Source organism: Pipra filicauda, unplaced genomic scaffold, assembly GCF_003945595.2.
Source record: "Pipra filicauda isolate LSUMZ 115617 unplaced genomic scaffold, ASM394559v2 scaffold95_size2449627_pilon, whole genome shotgun sequence".
In the NCBI taxonomy this organism is placed as follows: Eukaryota; Metazoa; Chordata; class Aves; order Passeriformes; family Pipridae; genus Pipra; species Pipra filicauda.
Genome location: NW_024105153.1, coordinates 736178 through 759194, shown reverse-complemented (window position 1 = coordinate 759194; position 23017 = coordinate 736178). Strand labels below are relative to the sequence as shown.

At 39.3% G+C, this 23017-nt stretch overlaps 1 protein-coding gene across 1 annotated transcript in view; it reads left to right on the top strand.

Annotated features, from left to right (window-relative positions):
- The window catches only part of MRTFA (myocardin related transcription factor A), a 97815-nt gene that overhangs the window by 50072 nt on the left and 24726 nt on the right, over window positions 1–23017 (top strand). Inside the window, exon 4 of the mRNA XM_039391407.1 lies at window positions 16497–16562. Within this exon, the coding sequence (XP_039247341.1) occupies window positions 16497–16562 (66 nt within the window). The remainder of the gene's footprint in view (window positions 1–16496; window positions 16563–23017) is intronic.

Here is a 23017-nt window from a genome sequence, read left to right as displayed (position 1 = left end):
TGTTGAAAAAGCTGTGTAGACTCTACAAAGTCTAGCAATACCATCAGCCTACCCCACTGCTAATTCTTGATACTCTAATATCATATGTGTTGAAGGGGTAGCTACTTTCCACCGGCTACCAAATGAAGACAAATAGATGCTGCCAGCTTCTTTCATATCAGATGAGGAAAATAATAACCCTTTAGCTTTGCAGCTGCTCCATTCAAGTCTCCTGCAGTCTGGGGATACCTGTTGTGTTTATGCTGTAGCCTGCACTGTATTTTACAGAGCCAAATCTTACTGGCAGCGGAGACACAGATGCACTCACGTGTAAACCCTTATGGAAGCTCTGGAAGTCCATAACTAGCATTGAGCTGAAACTATAATGACTGTTGTACCTTACTTTCTGTTCCCTCTAAAATGGGATGGCTTAGTTTTGTTGTCACCCAGAAGAGAAAATTCATTCATGCATTTATCTTCCTCACTTTTTACCACCTCTTAATAAAACTGGGCGAACTAGGGCTGTCTGTATTAACGCTCACAGTGCTCATACCTGTTCTCTTAATGATCCTTATGAGAAGTGGATATCTGGAATAGACTGTGTCTTGCTTCCTTGCCTCTGGAAAACAAATGGTCTCCTAAATCTGATTTATTTCCTTTTTTTAAATTAGGACTTGACATTGAAGTTTGGAAACTGGTGATCCTTTCCTCACATGGGGAAGTCAAAGAACTTATGCATGTATTTTTCGAAATATGTGTTAGGGCAGTTATTTATAAAATTCCTAGAATTCAGGAATCCATAAACATGTTTTCTATTCAAGAATGCCTTGGAATGATTTAGTTTTCAAATAACAGAGCCCAGTTTGCAGTTCCTAGACCATTTAACACAACCATATGATAGCCCCTCATGAAAGATATGAAGAGGGAATTGCAGAAAGCTACTCAAAACCCAGTTAGTGTTCATGTGAGTCTATCTTAGAATTAAGTACTTCTAAAACTAAATTCCAACTTTTCCACCTCTGTGCTACTTCTTTAATTCATTGCTCTTAAACTAAACACTTTTTTTTGGCAAGTCCTCCCTTCAAAAATGGTCAGTGTGACTCGGGGGCTGACAGTGAGACTCACCTGTCTTTTTCTAAGATTTGTATCTCAGGGCCCAGACACAGGAACAAGTTCCTGCATGCCATCTGATCTGCACTAACTGTGAGCACATTCTTGGTCTGCAGCAATCGGGAGGTAATTTGAGTTAGCTTAGCCTTTGATTAAACTATTAATATCTGTTCAGGAGTCATGCAAGTGCTTATTAACATACGGCTTTCTTCAGGAGTGATCTAGACCTTACGGTCATTACACCTGCCGGCACCTGAAGGTCCAGCTGGCCCGTGGCTGTGCCTCACCCAGTGGGTGTCAGAAGAACCTGCACGTGTAGACTTGGAAGCTCTCAATCCCAGGGAGATCCCCGGCAATAGGGCAGCCCCTGTGCCTGAGGCATTTCACAGGAATGCAGGGTGACATTTTTCTGTGAAGGGTGATCTGTGTCTTGCTGCTTCAGAGTGGACCTGAAGATGTTGTGGTAGATCTCAAAGCGATGCCTCGTGCAATTGCAGGGGTAAGCAGTGTCAGAAACCAATCACAAAACACACAGAGGCCTTTCTGAATTATGGCCTAATGCATCCCATTGTTCGGAATTACTTATGCAATTAGTGCTCTGACACATTAAAACATAGAAAATGCGTTGAATGTATGGGGAGCTTGTCTACTGGCATTTCGTGTGGCAAATCCAGAGGCACACCAGATGTGTGTAGTTAAGACTCCCTGTAGCCTCTTGTTGCAACCATAGAGTGTGACCATGCTTAAAGAGGTGCAATGAAGGTAAGATAATAGTATATTTATGTGAAGTGGCTTGAAGTTGGCTGGCAATTTAAATTTATTTTTTCTTAATTGCCAGTGTGCCTTGTTTGACTTTGAGGACTAGAGGTGTTTCAGAGCATTTGTTAACTTTATGACATGAGTGGGAAGCTTAGGGAAAGGGTTAACACTGAATGACCAGGGTTTTTATAAGTCAGTTGTTATCAGTGGAAGGAGAGTCATAGCATTATTCCTGGAGTTAAATTCACATATTTTTTTGGTCCTAATTCCCTAATGTGGTTTTGGTTTTTTTGGATGTGACATGTTTTCCCCTCTTGCAGTTTACTGAACTATTCCTGTCAGTGTAATGATCCCCAGCTGTTGCTTTAGTCCTAGCTATTTTCAAGCTGGGAATGGGAAGAGGAGGAGGAGAGGGACAGAGGCTAACTTGTTTACCACACTGTGATATACTTAATTTGTCAAAAAAAGGCTACTATGGTGCTTTCTTTAGTGCAAAGTCATACTAAAAGGAAAGAGTTGCAGATTTGGACCTGCAAGAGCAAGGAGGTGTAAGGACTCAATGCATGCAGAAAACAAAAAATAATAGAAAGTGGGTGTGGTGCGACGAGTACAGCTGTCAGTAGCATTTATGCAGACAATGCTTTGAACTAGTAATGATATCAAGTAAAATTTGCAGTGAGTACTTTCCTGCCCTGTCAACTGAATTTTCTTCACAGTTTAACTGAGCTTCATGTTCAGTGGCAGTGGTGTTGAGGTACCAATAATACCAGCATTGGAAAACATGTTAATAAAGTTTGAAAAAACTTGTGAGGCTTTCAAATTACTGATTTTTTTATAATTATTTGTTGGGGTTTTTTTGAAGAAAATATCTGTATTTATACTTTTAAATAGCAAACGGCTGTTTAAAAGCAAATGACTTCCTGGAAGCTGTTGAAAAGCTTTTTTGAAACAGAACTATGATTTTTAAACTCAAATTGCTTGCTTTTCATCCAGAAACAATTTCTGCAGTTAACATGCTTGTTCAGAGTCCTTGCTAGGCAGATGTCACCGTGACTCTCTTGCTCAAAGATCCGAGGGTCAGTGACACTTGCGGTTTTTCCTTCTGTTTTTGGATCCACCTCAGGCTGCCTGTGTAAATCTTATCTCAGTACTTTTATCATCTCTAAGATCTGTCAGTAGTCACCTCAGATTTTTCATCACCTGCAAGTCATTGGTCAACAGCTTAGTGAATATCTATATCAAAAATAAGTGCCTGCTTAGATCTTTGATTTCGTACCTCAACTCTCATATCTTCAGTCTTTTCTGAACATTGAATTACTGATTTTGTCACCTGCTGCATCAATAAATTTTAATCCAAAATGTAAAAGTAGCACATTTCTTGGCAAGAACCTCTGCAGCCTATGGTAGAAAATGGGATATGACTCCTGATGTAGCTTAAGTTTATCAAGTTAAAGCATGTAGTGAGCCTGTGGGGCAAAATGTGTTCCTTTTTCTTGCAGGAAGCCTGTGAGTGGATGTATAATCTGCTGAAGGGCATTATCATGAAGCAGAGTTCATGGTTTCTTTCTTTTACTTGGGCTAGTAAAAGTAGACATGGTGTTTTTCCCTGGCCTGTAAAATTTACTAACCTGGAATCTCTTCAAACTAAGAGCAAACCTGCAGTAGCTGAAATACTTTGCAATATGGTGATTACTAAGAAGAACTAAAAAATGGGTTTTTTGCTCATTAGTGTATTCAGGATGTTTCCTGGTGTTCAATGACATGGGTAGAAATGTGCAGGTGACCTTCTGTCAGAGTTTATTGTGTATAATATAGTCAACATTCTTACAAGTAAACAAAGATTTGAACTTACCAGCCTGTGGATCTGCCATCTGAAGTTAGACTTGGCCTGATGGAGCTAACAAGAAATGTGAAAGGTCAGTAATAAGGAAGAGGGTATATTGCTTTGTGACATGGATTCTTTGCAAAACTGACGGTGAAAATTTGTGAAATGCAGGCTTTCTGGACAATCTCATTTTAATACTGGCTTTCAGAAATAAACAGCTCTAAAGAAAATCTTTTGTAAAAAAAATAGCTTTTCGAAAGTTTTCAGTGGAAGCCTATGGATTTTTGTCCATGATAGGGACAGGGATCATCTGTTGCAGTCATGCTTGTAAAGATCTCATTCTGTGGTCTCCATCCCTTAAGGCATCTCATGGGCCTTGTCACCATTCTGAGGGTATTTCCCGTAATGACTGTGTTGCATCCTACCAGCTGACACATTTAACATCTTTCTGGTAACCTTCCTTAGTGAAACACTTGTCAGGGCACAGCTGGATTGCTGGGGACAGAGCTGGCTGATGCTGAGAGACAGAAGGAAGAGATCCACTTTGGATTTTCTCTGTGTGGAGTTTCCCTAGCTTCATGCTGCTCCATGTTTGTCTAGTATTCAGTGCATGGAGACTATAGCTGTGGTTTTTGTAGGAATTGAATGTTGATGTAGCTATGTTCTTTGATTACTCACCTCTGCAAATTTCACAGCAGTGCTGGAAGGCAGAATGTACAAACTCCCGTTGCATAATTTGGTCAGTATTACAAGCAGCATATAACCTGTCCCTGAAAACAGTGTGGGTTTCATTACTTATTTTGGTGGATACTCTTTTAATGTGCTTTTTCATTACTTTCACTTTCCTAGGCTTTCATGCCTCTTTATGTGTCACACTGTTGTGTAGGTCCTTCTAAGCCTGCTTCCAACTCACTCCCTTTTCCACGCTCCAATGTCAAATTCTCCCTTTTCAGAAGTGGAAGGCAGCATTTTAGAAGTAGATGCTAAACTAATAGTACCTTTGCGTCTCTCTGAGAGACTGTTTTACTGCTGCTAATAATATCTGTCACACTGACTGCAAGCAGTTTAGGGCAAGGATTGTATCTTCAGGGCTGACATGTGACAGTTGATCTAAGTACAGCAGTTGCAAATGCTGTCCCCACGTAGCCATCTCCTACCTCACTGCTGGAGGGAGCAACAGAAGGGAAACGTGTCTGCCCTTCACTTGCTTTTGGTCAGTATGTTAGTGAAAGCCCATCTCTTTCAGCAGTTGGGAGAGAATCTGGCAGTGTGTGTAATCAGTGTGGGAGTACCTGCTGCTGCTGGCAGTGCCCTCTGTGCCCTTCAGGAGAGGACTGAGCCAGCAGGAGCATTTTAAACATCTACAGAATTTGTCCACCAGTCTGAAGTCAGTGGTCATGCAAGCCATTCCGGACTGCTGGGTTTTTTTAGCTTGCTAGTTGACCTGTTACTCAGAATTATATTATTTCAATATTTATAGCTATGATAACACTTGAGAACCACATTAAGCCTCATAGCTGGATTTGTTTTCAATGGTGTGGATCTTCCCTCATGGAAAAACCCAAGAAAGTCTGTCCTGGAGATCTGTAGTCCAGAGTTTTGAAAGAAAGTAAATATCCAAAGAGAAAGGAAGTAGAAAGCAGTAGATAGATGTTATGTGATCAGTTCAAAGATTTTGAGGGACTTAGATGTGTTTTTTTATGTGTAATGCAAATTTTGGGATCAGCTTCCATATTGGGCTACTGTTGAGGAACTGATATCTAATGTAGAGTGATATGATGGTCAAAGCTGAATCTTCTAACTTTTTTACAAGTAGGAACAGAATTCTAATAGAATTTGTATTTAAACTGTAAAGAAGGTGTCAAACTGTTGCAGTGCAGAGGCCAAAATCTTTGAACCTCAGATGACATGATTTGTGGCAAGTGTTCTTCGCAGTCTTTGAGAAAACAGCAAGGATGTTTCTCACTACTGTGAACTGAAGAAATATGGTAATTCCTTGTAGTATCCACCTGAAATTCTTGCTAAGAGAGGATGCTAGGGCTTGGACAGAAGCTGGTGACAGGAATGCTAACTAGATAGGGAATGCTCTGACTCTTTATTTTGCACGTAATATGCACATTGGACAAAACCACTTTTGTTTCATGTCCCATGAAATAACTGTCAGCACAATGAACTGTCTGAAGCTAGGAGATGCTCAAGCGAGCTAATTTAAAATTATAAGGGTCAGCTTTCTGAGTTTTCTATATAACTAGTTAATTACTTTTTCTAAAGAACTGCTGGATTTGTATTTAAATTTGCATACTTCTAAGTCTTTTTTTTTTCTACCACTTGTGGAAAAACACATTTGCTCTCATTTGCATTTGGTTTCAGTTAACCAAACATCTTTAGGTTGTTAAGAATCTGAATGGTCTTCGAAATACAGAATTATTCCACGTTTTAGTGGAAACCCCCAAAACACAGCTCATATGTCGAGGTGTCCCAGCTGTTACCACGGGAGATCTGCGGTATCTCGACTATTAGATGATTCCTGCGAAGGGAACTTTGAACCTCTATCTGTAGAGGGTGCCCTGTGGCAGAAGGAAGGCTGAATCATTGGGCCAACAACACAGTCTCAGAAATGTTTGAGGAAGTTTTCAACCTTGATCTGTGAGGCTCTTAGTATACTGGAGCACTCAGCTGTAGCAGAAATTGAAGTCTGGGAGGTGAACTATGAAGGAAAAATATTAGACCATGTCTCTAGATGCTCTCATCATCAATTTTAGTGTTATGAACATGTCTAATCAAACATGTGTTTTATGGATGTGTCTTGGCATTGCCTCAATCTTGATTTTTTTTCTTCTTGTTATAACCTCACAAAAACACATCCCTTGAGCGCCCAGAGTTTTAGATACAGTGAAAGATTGTTTGGATTCTGCTGTACCTCCAAACATGTTTTTTCTTTTTTCTTCTGTATAATTTTTCAGAAAAAATATACACAACTCTTATGTCCCATCTTTACAGAAAGCAAAAAGTTGGATCTCTTTCTTCTTATAGGCAGAGATACTTCTATCTTTACAAGAGAAAAAATGAAAAGGGTTCAAACTTGTTTTTTCCTTGTGTAGCTTGTCTTTTGTACTGTCACGTTAGTAGACAGCCGTAAATCTAATTGTCAGGATATATCTACCCATTCCTTCTTTTTTCCTCATTTGTCCCCATCTGCCATGTCGTATTAAATTATCTGGGAGAATTTCTTTCTAGGGTCATCTTTGCAAGGTGGTTAAGGGCAATGTTAGTTCCTCCTTGTTCATTGTTTCATGGGAATATACAAATCACTATAGACTGTGACTCACATTTACACAGGGAGTCGGGAAATTCTCTCTGTTTTTCACCCTCGAGACTTCTCTTCCACCTATAGATAGTAACAATGAGTATATAGATGGCATCAACAAGCACTGATTACAGATACAACAAGCACTAATTGCAGATAATATTTACTGTATTATGATACCAGTGGGTCAATTTTAGGTAGACCTTTCCACCTAGGTATTTTGTTACAGGTCATCTTGTTGGATCATGCATGGTAGCCAGATTCCATAGATATGGATATGTGCCTAGTTATTCACACGCTTAGTTTTCACCTAACCAGTATTACTGAAACAGAATGATTTTATAAGAATCAGTACACTGTACAGAAAGCAAACCAACTTTTCCTGTTGACAAGCTTGTTGCACATTTTTACATGTTGCATATCTTGCTAAATATACCACGTTACATGTATTTCAGGTTAATTTCTTAAAGTTGTACTTTAACAGTTTCAGCAAGTGCTGAAATGGACTATTAGGCTTACCAAGGTTTTATGGTTAAGAGTCGGCTTCTGTGTGTTCAATAGAAAGACTCATGTACTAATAGTAATAAATTTATCTGATTTTAAAATTTTAGTATCAAAGAAGACAAAACTGGCATTGCATTAAAAAGTAGCAGTGATTAAAATGGCATTAAGTCTCCATAAGTCTTATGTGTTTAATGGAAATGGCAGGAGTTAAGTCATGGAGAAAGAATGTAAAGGTAAATGCCGTAAAATGCACTGGCTGTAAAACTGCTAGTCTTAATTAGAAATAAACATGAAAAGAACCCTGCAAAATTCAGCATAACTTTTGTAGTAATAATCAAGTTTGCAAATATTTACAGTGACATACATGAGTAGTACCTGTGAAATAAGCATGTTCAGTTGTGTGCAGTGTTGAGGACTGTAAACTTCTAAGGCTATGAACTGATTCTTCCTTTGATATCTGCACGTTTTACCACCCCAGAATGCCAATGCTGACTTGAGCCTTTGAGAACCACTAACAGGAGTTCTGTCCTGTCTGGATCTTAGATCATATTTATGTCTTGGTATTTGGATGGTGCTACTGTTTTTGTTATGTAATACTGTGTCCTAACAAAACTAAAATTGCTGTAAACTGTAGTTTTACCTTTTAAATACAGTTTTGAATTAACTGTGATCTCCACATGTATCAAATTTGGTACGAAGCCTGAAAAACTACCTGCTGAGGTAGCTTGTTCTGTGCCCACAATGTGAACCGGCTACCTTGTGGTAATATACAAGGATGGAAAGAGATCCTTTTACTTTTGACTGTGTATGTGCTTCTGATTCTATATTCTTTGGGGACCACTTTCCCCTGTAGGTTGGGATTTTTGATTCTGATAAATTAACTGTATCAAAGAATCTGTATTTATCTGTCTCCACTAAGAGATCTATTTAATGTCTCATAAAATTGACTCATTAAAAGATAATACATGCAAGTGTTCCATCATCCTTTGAAAATATTTTTTTTAGTGTTTCCTATTTCCTATTTCTTTTCCAGTAACATCCTCCCAACAAAAAGGGACTATTGCTCTGTACCTGGGGTTTTTTTGTTTCTAGTAGCCAAAACTAGTCTTCTGGAACGTGGTCATATAAATAAGGCATCTAATATATCAGCAGGCATGTGTACGCTACGTGTCATGTCAATGTTTTTATATGACCCAAGAACATTTTGGGCTGTAGAATCTTTGAAGCGTGTGATTATATCAGGAAACAAGCCTTCTTGTCCTAAGGGTGAGAGTCAGTTAATTTTCTCTCTTCCTTCTCTTTTTATATTCTTAATTGATCAGTCGTTCCTTTTTCTGTACTTTTCAGCTGCTTTTAAAAGCTTTTGGGCATTTCAGAGCCTGAAGGCTTTTAGAAGTGCTGGATGGAAAAAGCCAGCTCTAGTGTTATGTGACCCACATTGCATCTTCGGATTATTACTACATATCTACTGTGAAATATTTTGAAAATTGTTGCTTTGGAGGTGAAGGATGTGCTCTGTTTTTCTAGAATCACTTGATGGAGGGTTTAGATTTACATCAGGCAGAATTGTATTCCTGTTCTCATCTGTACAAATTTTTAATGTCCTCATAAACTTCCTAAGAGGATAAGAAAGTAAAGGTCGTAAAAAAAGTTTCAAGTCCTCCATACTAGATGCCTTTGAGGCAGCTGTATGGCTTTCTTGGTTAAACCTCCTCTTCAGCTTTGTTCCTACAATCGTCTGTGTTGGACAAGCACAGTTGGGTAAGGAGTTGTATCAGTATTCTCCAAGTTGGCATGAGACACCTCTCCAGGTCAGCATATTGCAGCAGGACATGCTGATTTTTGCAGTGCTACTAAGAAATCTGCTTTCATCATTCATATGTTGTGCAGTAGGGAACCGCTCCTGGTCCTGGTTTTGTTTCCTGTTCAGGATCTGCTTCACAGACGTCCTCTTTGGGTGTAAGGGAGAGTGATCCCAATCCTATTCCTCACAAAGAGAAGACCACAGCATGATTATAAATAAGTGGCTTTTGCCTCTAGTGTGAAAGGTTCTTATAACAGTTGAAGAGACTAAAACAAATTTTCTTTCTAATCTTTACCCTCCCTAAGTCCATTTTCTCTGTAGGATGGTTGCTAAGGAAGAGCTGAGGAAGCTGCCTGCATTTTAATAACAGCCATTGTTGCCTGAGTAGAGAAAAGAGGTAGTGGAATGAGAGATAGTCTCAAATAGTAAAGAAATAAACTTCTGCTTAACTGTCCCTTTGCCCAGGCTTGCTCCAAGTTATTCTTTAAAATGCATTGAGATGAATAGAACCCTATGGCCGCTATTCCCAACAGTGGATGCTTGCAAATTGTGAAGATCGAGTGTATCTTCTGCTTCTCCTTCACCCCACTGAGGGACATGAGTTTCTGGCATCCCCTTCCCAGGGCAGCGAAGTGTCATATAATCCCTGCAGTTTGGGTGTCATTTACAGTCTGCTTCACTTAAATGCTTCTCTGTTAACTGCACAGTCTGCTTAAATGCAAAGCCAGCATGTATTCCCCATCAGCAGTTAGTGGATTAAAATGCTGTTAGGCTCAGAAAATTGCCTTTAAAAAAGGCCCCAAAAGTTAGCTTTTCTTTGTTGGTAACCCCCATTCTAGCACATTCTGTGTGGTGTGGGGTGTGTTGTCGACAATATCAGAAAAGTGCAACTCTAAAACAAAAAAAGTAATCTGCTTCAGCAATTTAAGTAGATCAAAATTAATTTTGACCATTGTATTCTCACTCATTGATCACAAACTATCAGAGTTGAATTTTTCTTAAAGCTTCCTGTGGACACTACAAAAACTGGTTCACTAACCTCCCTTAGCTGCTTCTATACAGAAAGGTGTATAGAACAGACAGCTGGAGTTCAGCTGCCCTTGCTGGTGTTTGAACAAGAATCTAATCTGGCTTCCCGCTGAAGCAGGAAAAGGCTAACACAAGTCAGCATTTGTTTTGTAGGGTGACACAGCTGAAAAATGCTCAGAGACCATTTTTCGGTGTGAGGGAAGGGTTTTCTTACCATGTTTCCAAGGGACTGAATTCAGTCAGAAATGTAGGATACGGCCTCCACCAAAAACAACAGCTGGTGCACTACATATTCAAAAGCTGAATTGAGTACTGGCTACTGGTCAAATGTGACTATTTCATCAGCAACCAAGAAAAAGGTTCTCTTCTCAATGTAATTAGAAGAGCTGCTGGCCGAGTGGTTAGTGGAAAGGTGGCTTCATCCTTCAAAGCAGTAGTTATACAGCACCGTGATGTCTGAGTTAGGGGCCCCAGTTCTGCACAAACAGCTGTGACAGTTTTGATCAGCAAATATGCCATGTTGTCAAAGCTGTCTTTTATTGTTGCATATTATAATTAAGTTGGTTGCATACAGGCTGTTGGTTTAATCTAACGGTGTTATACACATTGGACTAAAAAATTGGAAAGTATATGTAGGCTTAGTGCCATGTTTCCTTAGGCTGTGTTCTCTGACCCTCACAAAGTAAACATAGTCAGACCTACTCAGTGCTAGCCCAGTGAAAATTCTCCTAAAATACCTTTGTCACTACAGAAAGGTAGAGGTGTTGAACTAACTGGCAAGTTTCCATCCCAGCTCATGCTGCATTAAAGCTGTCTTGTGAGTTAAGAGGATGCTGTAGCACGGTGTGTTCAAAATGGGCTGTGCATGCAGAGGTGGTGAACAGCATACAAATAAATGACCGTGAGCCCTTATGAGCATTAAATTGCTTTTGACTGTTTTTACTTATGCTTGCACTTTCCTCAGCTTAGATAATGAAGTTAGGCTAATTTCACTTGTTCTTCAGTGGTTTCTCTTCCTGATCACATGGTTTATTCATTGGGTTGCAATGATGAATTTTTCTATCAGGCAGACTGCTTTCACTGAATTTACGAAATTGATAAATCACGTCTGTTAGCATTCAGCCTTCATAAACTTCATTAATATAAAGTTTTTGTCTTGCACTCTCCCATTTTGCATGGGTATCCCAGCCTGAATTCCAGGGAGTTCTGCCTCTCTCAGCCCCTCTATAGGATTTCATTTATCCATAGCAGCCTTCCTTCCTTCCTGTTCTGCACTACTGCTCGAGCTGTCTCTGTTCTAATCCACCCTATGTGGATTAATCATAACCTTGGCTGGGCAACCTTGAGTATCACTTGGGATTCCTTAGAAGAAAAGGTTTTGTAGCAATGTGAACACAGACTCCTTTTGGCAGTAAGTCTGTATTCAATATGACATACATGAAGCCTCACCACAAGCTGCAGTTCACAAGCCATGTATTTCCCTTCACTAGTTTTCAAAAAACAGGAAATGCAGAATATTTTTTTAATTTGTTGTCACAAACCTGTCCTGGTATGTGACATAGTCTTTAGAATGAGATTTTTATTTTTTTTCAACCTTGAAATGCAGAGATGCAGAATCTGCAGTCTAGTCTCTGTAGTAGGTCTAGTCACACTACTAAATACAAAGTGTGGTTTAGAAATAGAAGAGCTTTCAGACATGTATGTGTAAGGGCAGGCACGCTGCTGCAGATTTAGACAACGAGCTGCAAAAAACAACTTGGCTTATCGTAGATATTTGTTTTTGCTTCTGCTTGCTACTAATGCGCTGCTTACAACTGGAGTTGTAAGTGTCCTGAAAGTGTCTGTAGGGGTGCAGCCTCCCTATATTAAGTATATACTGCTGAATCTGAGCTGCCACCAACCACGAGTAGCTGGTCTTGAAATATGCCTGTGGCTTCCCTATTGAGGAAGTTTTATGCTAAGATGAACAAAAAATAATCTGACTTGCTGTATTTTACTAACAGGGTAACTCTGTTGATGGTGGCTATATGGCAATATTATTCGTCATTTAATACATCCCCCACCACCTCAGTTCTCTGCTCCTTCTCTGAAACTGCTGGCAGCAGTCCTCTATACTAGCTCCCAAATTTCTCTGAAATGTTTTACTAACTTTTGGAACAGTCCATTAGTGATATAAAAGCCTTGTTCAGACATTAATTCAGAACTTTTCATACTTGTGAAATAATTAAATTATGCCCAGTTTCGAGTGGGAAAATCAGACAAGCATACAAAGCCCACAAAATGTTGCATAGACTGTGTCACAAGTTGAATGAAAAGGTGAGTAAAAGGGTTCCAGTTTGGAACTTATTTTCTGGCCAGCAGTTATATACTCCCCTTTATATGACCTGATTTATTCTTAATTTGAAAATTAATTTAAAGGTTAAGTGCAGGGATAAAGGAAACAGAAAATTGTTTATTTGTGATTGAAAGACTTACACTTCAGTCTGTCTTAAGAGTAACTTTGAATTTCTCTGGTCATTCTAGACCTTTGGCTGAGCTCCATGTACAACAGCCTTGGATTGGTGCTTGGGACATCTGTTAATCTATATATAGGATTCACACACTTGCACATGTAAACAGGTGATCTCCTAAATATATGAAATGGCATTGGGAACTCCAAGTACTTATTTAAGCCAAAATGTAATTAGAAGTGAACTGAAATAATCCTTTTTGCCTTCCTCCCTGCCACAAAAGTAAGCTGTCCTGGGAAAAAAAGTGCTTTATGTGCTGATTATAACTTGTGCATAATATATATGTATATACATTCATAAATCCAAGGAATTACTTAGTGCTTATTAAAAGTATTCTGAAAATGACCCTTTTTTTATTCTCCAGTTTAGTTCTCTTGATAGTTGCTAGTTTCTTACTGTTAAGGGACATAGGGTTTAAAAATAAAAGGTGTGTATCATGGGTAGAGAAAAAGGGTAGTAGATGGTAACTGATAAAGAAATAAGATATATTTAGGAAATTCATAAGGGAAGCTGAAGTCACAAAGGGAATTTTAAGTCATTTGATGAAGTCTATAGCTGTCTGGCTGAGGCTGATTTTAATAAATCTGAGAACAGCAGGGAGACTTCAGAAGAGCGAAAGACCAGTAGCATTTTGCCTCACTGCAGAAGGAGGATGAGTGAGTAAAGACTGGCTCATCTGATATCAGTTCCAGGAAGAAAAACGTGGAAAATTTGATAAAGAATTTAGATGGTATAAGAACAGTATAATCACACTGTTCAGCTTTTTAGTTTGTGAAGACGGCTCTGCTCAAATGTTATTTTGTTGTTTGGATATGTGAAATTTGGTTGCTAGAGGTTTTCTTTGTTTGTAATAGACTTTTATAACATCTTTAACTTGGTAGTGTGGTATATTTTGGCTTTAAAAAGTATATTTGAATTTAATGAAGTACTGCTTAGTTGGATTAACAACTGACTGTAATCATAGAAAGTGTTTTTGGTTGGGATCAGCACCGTGCAGTCTGGAAACAAATGCAAGACGGGTAACAGTGTGGACAGAACAAATACTATGGTGGCATAAATAATGATGTTTAAAAATGGTTTAGATCATTTAGGCAAACTGAGACGGTTGAGCAAAATGCGCATCAGTACAGGTGAGGAAAGAGTATGCGCCAAGGAGCAAAAAGTATGTGGGAGCTTTTTGCTGAAAATCCCTGACTCTGTGAGGTGAAAGGTAAAGAGTAGGTGTAGTTAGAAATGTGAAGGAAAGTAGGTGGTCGTAGCAATTGGCAAAAAGGGCTAACATACATTACTAGATGTGTAAATGGGAAAACATGAGTAATAAGATTATCTGCACTTAAAGCTGGGGAGCTGAACCTGATGCTATAGGTCTGCACTTTGTCTGTATACATTTAGTAAGATGTGCTAATTTAGGGTATGGATATGAGTCCCTGAAATGGCTCACTAGTGGAAATAATGCCATGCAGTGAGAGATTTAATGGATTGCTACCTAATGGGGCAGAAATCACTTAGTAGCAATCTGCTGTTGGAAGTAGGAAGTCTAACTCCCACCTTATGGTAGTGCTGGCAAATAACCTGGTGTCCTGTTTGCTAAACCACAACTCCTGGCTATACGGTCACCCTCTTCAATTCACTCATGAGAGAACTACTCCGTGTTTCCAGTGGGCTGTGGTCCATGTCGTGTCAGTGAGTCCAGCCACCCGTCAGGGGAACATGAGAGATGATGGGGGAGTGAGAGCTCTCACACTGCAGCAGCAAGCTGTTGGATCGAGTGCTCATGTAGATGCGGGTTTTAATACCCTCAAGACGAATCCAGCAAATGAAGAGCTCTGAGAGGAGGCCCAGCCATGAGGCTGCGTTAGCCCTCACTTGCACAGAAGTAGGAGTGCGATCTCACGCTGAGTAGGAGGAAGAGTCTGGAACTACCACTTCTGTTTGCAGTTTCACAGCCAAACGAAGGGCCTGTTCCTTCCCCTCTGTGTTCCCTCCTCCTCATTCTGGCTCTTGGCTGATCCCACACAGAATTACCATGGTGCTCTGTACACCCTCCCTCCCTTTCTCACTTCCACGTACTAAAGAAAGTAATTTCCTGCCAAGGATGCATATATTAAGAAATCATAGTTTGTCTTAAGAAACAGAAGAGAGGTAACTAGTTTGCACACTGTGCACACAGAGGTACCTCCACAGGTAGGAGGTACTCCTCTCACTGTCGTAAACCTTTCAAAGAAAGGTACATCAAGAGTCAGTGGAAGTGGAAGCTAGACAAATCCAAGAAGAAAATTAGGTGTGCATTTAAGAAAGGGTGATTGGCTGCTGTGCAAACAACCAAGGAAGAGATGGATCTCTTGTTTAGTACATATGAAGAGCAGAACCCTTATTGGAAGATGTATCTCAGTCAAATGCAAACTGCAAATAGGAGGTTGAAAGAAACAGGTAAAATGTGATGATGTCTGTAAGTAGACGTAGGGGCATCTTCTTAAATTTTTTGATCCCTGCTTTAGGGAGTGTACAGGGCAAATTTGGATATAATTTATGAAATTAATGTACTGGACAAACAAAGTACTTAAAAAAGGAAGCATAAGGGTTATAATGAGATTGCATAATTAGACTGTAGAGCAGTTTAGCTCTCTAGTGGTTTCACTGCATTTTGTGGACTTTTCTTTTGTGGACTATACAATAGACATAAGCTTGACAGAGAAATTAAAATTAAAACAGGGAAGATACTTTGCCATTCATTTTATAATAATTTATGTTGAGTATACTTAGGAGTTTGGGCTTGATTGCAAATGGGATTCAATATCTATTCATACTCAGGTTGTCCTAATTTGATATGTGTGTGTCTACACATGCTTGTGATTTTTTAATTCAGTTTTGAAAGGTTACTCTCATATGTAAGATGTCTTTGACTGTAAGAACAATCTAGAATGTTGCTTTGATTGTGTAGTTTAAAGAGAAACTGCTGTTATAAACTAAATGTTGAAATTATGACTATTCCAGAGATTGACATTAGAAAAAACCTAGCTAATTGCATTTCACACAGGTCATGAATATGTTCTGTTATGCTAAAATAAATAGGAAAAATTCTAGTGATAAGGGATTTCTTCTGCAGTGGAACAAGGATACTTCCAGACATATCCATGGTATTTCACTTTCACGAGTTGTTTCTGAAGGTGAATTTCTGAGCTGAGGAAGGAAATCAGCCTTGTAATTTAGAGTAACGACCAACAATTTTGTCATATCATTTAATCTGCACATGGTAATTAGAGTTTTCAGGAGTCATTAGCAGCTGGGGTGTCACTCTGTGTTTATTGGAGGGCTGTCAGCCCGTGTTTCTCTTTGTTTGTTTTTTAATATTAATGGTTTGGAAAACAGTTGGTGCTCTAGAAAGAATTGAGAAACAGGCCTGGGTTTGTGGATTTTTATCAGCCTGCCAAGACCCTGCGCAACTTCCTCTCCCTCTGCCCGCAGCAGCATACGGAAACCTGACTGCTGCAGGCCACTTCTGCAATTGCAGCAGGGCAGGGAGCAGGGTGGGAGCGGGGTCTTTTTCTTCTGCTGCTGGCTAGTGCCTTGCCACCCAAAGAAGAAAATAAGATGCATTTGAAAATGTCTCTTCGGTTGTTTCTTGCACTGATGGGTTTCCTTCTCTCCCCTCTCCTTGCTGTCGTGCAGTGCTGCAGTTGAAGCTCCAGCAGCGACGCACACGGGAGGAGCTGGTGAGCCAAGGGATCATGCCGCGTAAGTACCACTGGAATTCTCTGTCTTGGTGTTTTTGTGCATGCTTTTTTAGTGGAGAATGGTTTCCCCAATGATTTGAAAGATCAGATTCCCTGCTTCTGCATGAACACCATGGTATATGAGCCCCACCCTGTCCCACCCAACTTGGTCCTTCTGAAATGTTGGTGTGCTGTGTGGGGCCACCTCCCATACTGAGGAAGAGAGTAATGACTGCAAGTGTAACTGTCCTCCAAAACAATGCTTGCATTTGATCACACTGCAGAGTCTTTAGGAGAACATACTATGTTAGAAGTGCCTTGTATACTTGACACATACTGGTAATCACTCTTTTAACAGGCTTCCTGCCTCTGCAGTTTCTGTTCTTGCAGTTTGCCAGCTCCCCAGACCTCTGAGGCAGTTGTAACTTTGTACATACATATTCTATAAACTGACTGAAAACAGGCAGCGTGTACAAGACGTTAACCAACCAGGGACCCTGTTTTATGTTTGTAGCTAGAAAATGTGGCTAGAAAGAGCCATATGAGCATCAGCCATTCCCCTCCATGCAGGGGAAGACAAAACCAGTGGAGCCAGAGAACATTTCTGGATGAACACAAGCTTTAATAAATTCACTGTGAGGTTAATGTTGGAGAAGATATTTTTCTTTTTTGTTCCCCTTCTTCTCCCGAAAATGCAAAAAGGTATCTGACAAGTAGTTTTGTCATCCTTTGGTACCTCTGAACTAGATGACTTACAGTTAACAACTTGAAGCAAGACCAAAGAATGAATGTTTTATTTTTGAGGTCTTCTCAGTTTCACTCATCACCTTTAGTAAAAGGCAATGGATCAGGTATGTATTTTCTTCTTTCAAAAACTTTCCCGCTTCCCTGTTTCACAAGCTTTACTTGAAGACAGTGTAGTAATGTGGAGTTTCTCATTCTTTCTATTTTTGGGGTGCACAGTTTAATGTGACACAGTGGTGTGACTTAGACTTTGCCGAAGGCACAAGGCTAGACTGTCAGCTCTCTCTCTGAATGAAGAGAACCTGTCATAGCACTCTGTTGGCTGGAGTGGCTTGCTGGAAGGCAGTGATCTTCTCAAGATGTTTCTGGCACCCCTACTTAAAATTATGTTACCAAAGCAGAAAGGAAAGATTGTCCTGTCTGGATATAGTACATCGTGGCTGTTGTCTTATTTTTACTTGGGGAGCTTGTATACATGCTTCTACAGAATACACTTGTTTTTCAGATGAAAGACTAGTGTCCCAGTTAGCTGTGCCTTTTTAATTCCCAGAAGGAAATGTGCCTGCCTTCTTTGTGGTCTCCTGCTTTGGGTGGATATGTATGCAAACACTGTATTAACTTATGTTCAGTACTGGCTTTCTTCAAAGTGTGGCTGACCAAACTTGTGATTCCTGAGAGGGGTCTATTTTACAGGCCTTTTGAAAATGATGCCCTTGCAGGTAATTCAAGTCGGGCATCCTGAATAATTAATGAGTCTTGAATTTGCTTAAAATATAGCCTAAATTACTAGTCTTTGCAGATTTGTGCCCTTCATTACTTCATTTATATCTCTTGCATGTGAGTTTTGTGATGGACCAAAGAAGAATGTTCAGTGAAAAATAATTGAGAAAATATTGGTGACACATAAAAAGGTCTTTTCTGCAATGGAGAAAAACCACTTTAGCACATCTGTTCTAAACATGATTTGAAATTAGTTCCTCCCAAGTAATGGTATCATTTACCCATACCTGCCAACTGGAAATAGCCACACATAGTTCCCTGAGCCATTTTTAATGAGAAGATCAGATGTGAGATAAATTGTGACACTTAAAGCAAAAGACCCATTTTTAACCTGAGAAGTACAGAGGATGACTAGGGACCATGTTCCTCCTAGAAGCATCATAAAGGCATGACAGCTTTGCTTCTACTTTCATGAGTCCAGAATAGGTATTTTTATTAATGCTGGGAATGTACAAGCATCCTGTTTTCTTTCATCTCTCTGGCCTGCACCCCTTGTCTGTGAAAACATTTAGATACTTAATCTGGTTCCCCTGTCATCTACTACTGAACACAGCTATACTGGACTATGTGTCTCCCTCTTGAGTTCATTAGTCAAGAACCAGGCCCCACACAGCCCTTTATGATGATTTAATCATTATTTTCCATATGGAGAGTCTTAACACTCTTGAAAGAATCGTGATGGTTGCGGTTCTATCTACATTACAGCTTATGTCAGGAATGTGCTTTTGAAGTGAAGCTCCTGATTGCACCTGCCTACTGTACCTTGCTTTGCACTGTGAAATGAAGTTTGAGTGTTGGATTAAATTGGGATGAAAGTAAAGTGGAAAATATTCTGTCTAGAGCTAATATGCATTCAGTCCATGGGACTAGACTACAACTTGTCTGGTACCAAACCTCCATTTCACCTTCACTTAGAGTGTGGATGTCAGTTCCTCAGCATCGACCTTGTTTCTGTTTACATTTGGTCTTACTATGCTACCCTACATGTTCATTTAGATTAGCCTTGCATACAGATCAGTTCCTGTATCTTGAGGCAAACAGACGTGGAAAAATCCGTGAGCCAAATATGGGAGAAGTAAAAGATTTTGTTACATGTTAAAAGCTATCTAGGATGAAAACTCACTTTGGTACCTTTGGTTCTCCTGAGTGCAGTGTAAATCTTACATGCTGTTTAGATTCAACTTGGTGCCCAGAAAGAGAAATTTCATTTCAGGCTTCCATCAACACAAGGTTTTTGGACAGTGTAAATGTCAGGAGTGGGAGAAGACACATTTGTGTCACCTTAAAACGAGTGTGAGAGTCGCGCTACTCCTGCTTTGCTTGTTCGTAACAGAACCGGGAATTACTTAGTGGAATTTTGTTTATATGATACAGTGGAAAGGCAAATGTTTCAACATTTTTTTACCAAGTACACTTAATCTCGCTTGAATAACCTTCCCAACCCACCAGCCACCTACAGTAGGGCTATGCTTCACTGAAAGATTAGTGTCTTGTACTAAGAAATAAAACATTTATAGGCAGTGACAGATGATTCAAAATAATTTGGGTTTATGCTTCATTAATTCTTCTTGCTTTTGTGTTACCACTTTGTGTAACCTTTCCCTAGCAGCAGGATTCATTAGCTGAAGATTAAAATTCTCAATTGCCCATAGAAAAGAGGTGGGAAGCAGGTCTTCACCTGCATCTGATGTACCTGTGATTAGAGCTAGAATGACTGTATCTTGAAAAAAGGAGAGCTGAGTTTTCATGTTTATTCAGGTTTTGGCCTGTTTTCTGACAGTGCAAATAGACAAGCTTTTTTGCTATTTGCATTTTTTTGTAGCTATGCAGAGATGATTTTCATCTTCTCGTCCTCACAAAATGCAAGTTAAACAAAATCTGCTGTCTGTGCTCAACTCTTTGAACTCTGTCATGCTGTAGAAGAACAGTCAGATGCTGTCGTTTTTTACAGTGTTGAATTTAAAGGTTACAGGTATTGTAAGGTTTTTTGGGGGAGTATTAAACACCCCATTTTTCACCCTTGAAAAGAATGTTCAAAACAGTAGCTAACGTACATCTGAGTAGAAAGATATGTGGAAAATATCTTCAATTAAAACAGCAAAAATTTTTAGGGGAAAGACATTTGGCAAATGTAGCAATACTCTGCTATGCAAAATATGTGCCTCTTTTTCTCTTTTGCAAGATTTAAAGCTTCACATGCCCTTTGTTTTATCCATCAGGATTGTGATCTTTGGCTTCTGGCTGCAAACACAAAATGTAGGCAAGCATGCAAGGTTGTCGTGTGGCACAATCGTGTAGGAAAGCTGTTTTGACCATCAGATTTATGGAAGCAGATGAAACAGAAGTAGATAATTTCTGGTAATGTGCCTTGTGTTGCTCTATAGCAGTGCTTTGTGAGTATCTGAAAGATGACACAGGCAACCTTTGGAAAGGGCACTGTCTGGACTGAGAGCTAGAGGGAAGGTGGCTTCTGTACAGGCTGAGAATTTCCAGGAGCTCCTTTTTCACTTCAGTGTATCTGATGTTTGCCAGTTTTTGTGCCCACATCCAACTCCTCTGACTGTATGTTTATGTTCTGGGATGCAGTATATACAGAGTGCATGGCTGTCTGTAGATCCAAAAAGTATGGAGTTTGTGCTGGTTTTCTAATTGACTGCTTTTACAGGTGCTGAAGTGTTTCCATGCCATAGGTTAACAACACTCCAGTGTGGTTTTCCACTTGGATGTGCAGCCTGGTAGATGTTTGAGTGTGTTTCAGAACACAAGATTTGTGAATCTTGTGCTGCTGTGTTTCAGACTCTCCTGAGTAGAGTGTATTTTATCTTCAGACTACACGAAGAGTGTGCGCCATGGTTCAATTGCAACGTGTCACATGATTAGAAATGATTGTTATACAGCAGACAGTCTAATGATTATAATCTGATTAGGTCTCTCATATCACTAGCTGCATTTTTTTTTGTGGCCATAAGTTTATTAGAGAAAATGTAATATTTGTTATAAAACTACAATGCAGTATTTGCTTTTTTGGTGTCTTTGAGACGTTGCTGGGGACAAATTCTACAGGAATTGCCATTTACTGGGGTCACTTGGTGATCTAAGGATACAGAACATAGGTTATGCTTCGGCATATCAGTGTGGTTCATCATCTTGAAAAAGCTTATATTTGGTCTTCTACATCCAGCATAGCTACCATCACAAAAAGCCGAGGATCTTTGAGGTACTGATTTCAGGAAGCAAAATGCTTTCCACCTGGGAGTTTCTAAAGTTAAACCATACCTTTAGACTTTAACATCTCAACCCCCAAACTTGGCCATGCATACACACTTCTGTTTGTGTAGTAAAAATGCTATTTCTGCTTTAACCTTTACCTGATAGTCTAATCACTTCCCACCTTTAAAAAAAATAGTTTTTTAAATACTTGATGAAAATTATGCACTTCCAACTTAATTGTATGGCTCTATATTTAATATTTATGCTCATATTTTCTTATTTATTCTTACTTCTTATTATGAAGCTGGTCAATTTAGTATATGTGCTGTAATTGAAGGAGACCTATCAATTGAGGATATAGTCAACTTTTGGCTCCTGTTACGTACAATACCTACAGTAGAACATATTAAATGTCAGAAACAAAACAAAAGAAGAAAACTAGTTTTATAAATTGTTTAACTGTTAGTTGCGAAGGAGGAGCATCTTTTTATGTACGTCAAAGAAAGGAGAGGCAGTAAGCTGTTGGAACATACACAGTTATCTAATGTGTAGTATTTTTCATGGCACGAACTGTTCTGTCGTCCTGCCAATGACTTCAGGTGCAGTTCTTAATACCTCAGCTATATTTTGACTTCCACGTAAAGGCTAGGATAGATGACCTGCTATGCCTGTGTGGAGTTTTACTGGTTCCTTACTGTTGCAGTGTGGCTACACAGTCGACATTTCAAGGTTGTTGTGTGTTATATTTGAACTGCAGCTAAAGCAATTGCTTAAACACCCTGAAATAGCTCTTCCTGCTATGTAATGTGTCCCCGTCATTCTCTCACTGCTTTACATATCAGGTCTTTGTAGTGACATTCCTTACAGTTTTATGGAATCTTATTTATAGTAACAAAGCAAAAATACAAATTTTTACTTCCCTGCCATCTAGTGTCTGCTATTCTACCCATTGACAACTGCTTCACTTCCATACTTATAAGCTGTACTTTCATTTAGGATAAGGACTTCATACAAATGTATGAACTGTAAATATTGTTAACTCCCAGAGTTGTTTAATAAAATGTCCAAACCTGTAAAGTCTTTAAGATCTAAAAATAATAACAATTTATTTTAATGCTCTGTTTAACCTCTTTGCCGTTTCCTGGTTTACAGTGGTATAGGACATAGCACAGGACCTCAAATACAGGAGCTGCAGCTAGACTTTTAATATATTCAATGTCATGCTATGAAAGTAAGACTGAAACACTAAGCAGGTATTGTAAAACAACAAAAAAGGCTTAGAGGACACTTGCAACTCTATTTCTGTTTCTGGCACGTTGCACAGAAATCTGTAATCCCAGGAATTATTTGCTGGTTATTTGACTTTGATCTCTTTTCTTGAAGCACAATTTCAAAGCCTTCAGGCTTTGTGTGTAGAAGGAGTCTGTACATTTAAGCTGAGAGTCTCATTGTCAGAGGCCTAATAACTTCATCTAGTTTGTTTGTATTTTTAAATATCTGTCTCTATGTGTTTTCCATGTGTTTACGTAATCAGTGAATAATAAGACATGATCAGAGTAATAAAGTTCCTTTTGTTAGTAATGGAAATGTGCTGTTTGCCCTTTCTGAAATTGCAGACAGAAAAGTCTGTGCTCAGGTGTTTGATAGGCTGCATTTAGTCCTTGATCCCTGCCATGATAAAAGATTTAATTCTGCCAGTTGCAAGAGAAACATAATAATCTGGGGGAATAAAGTCTCATATGT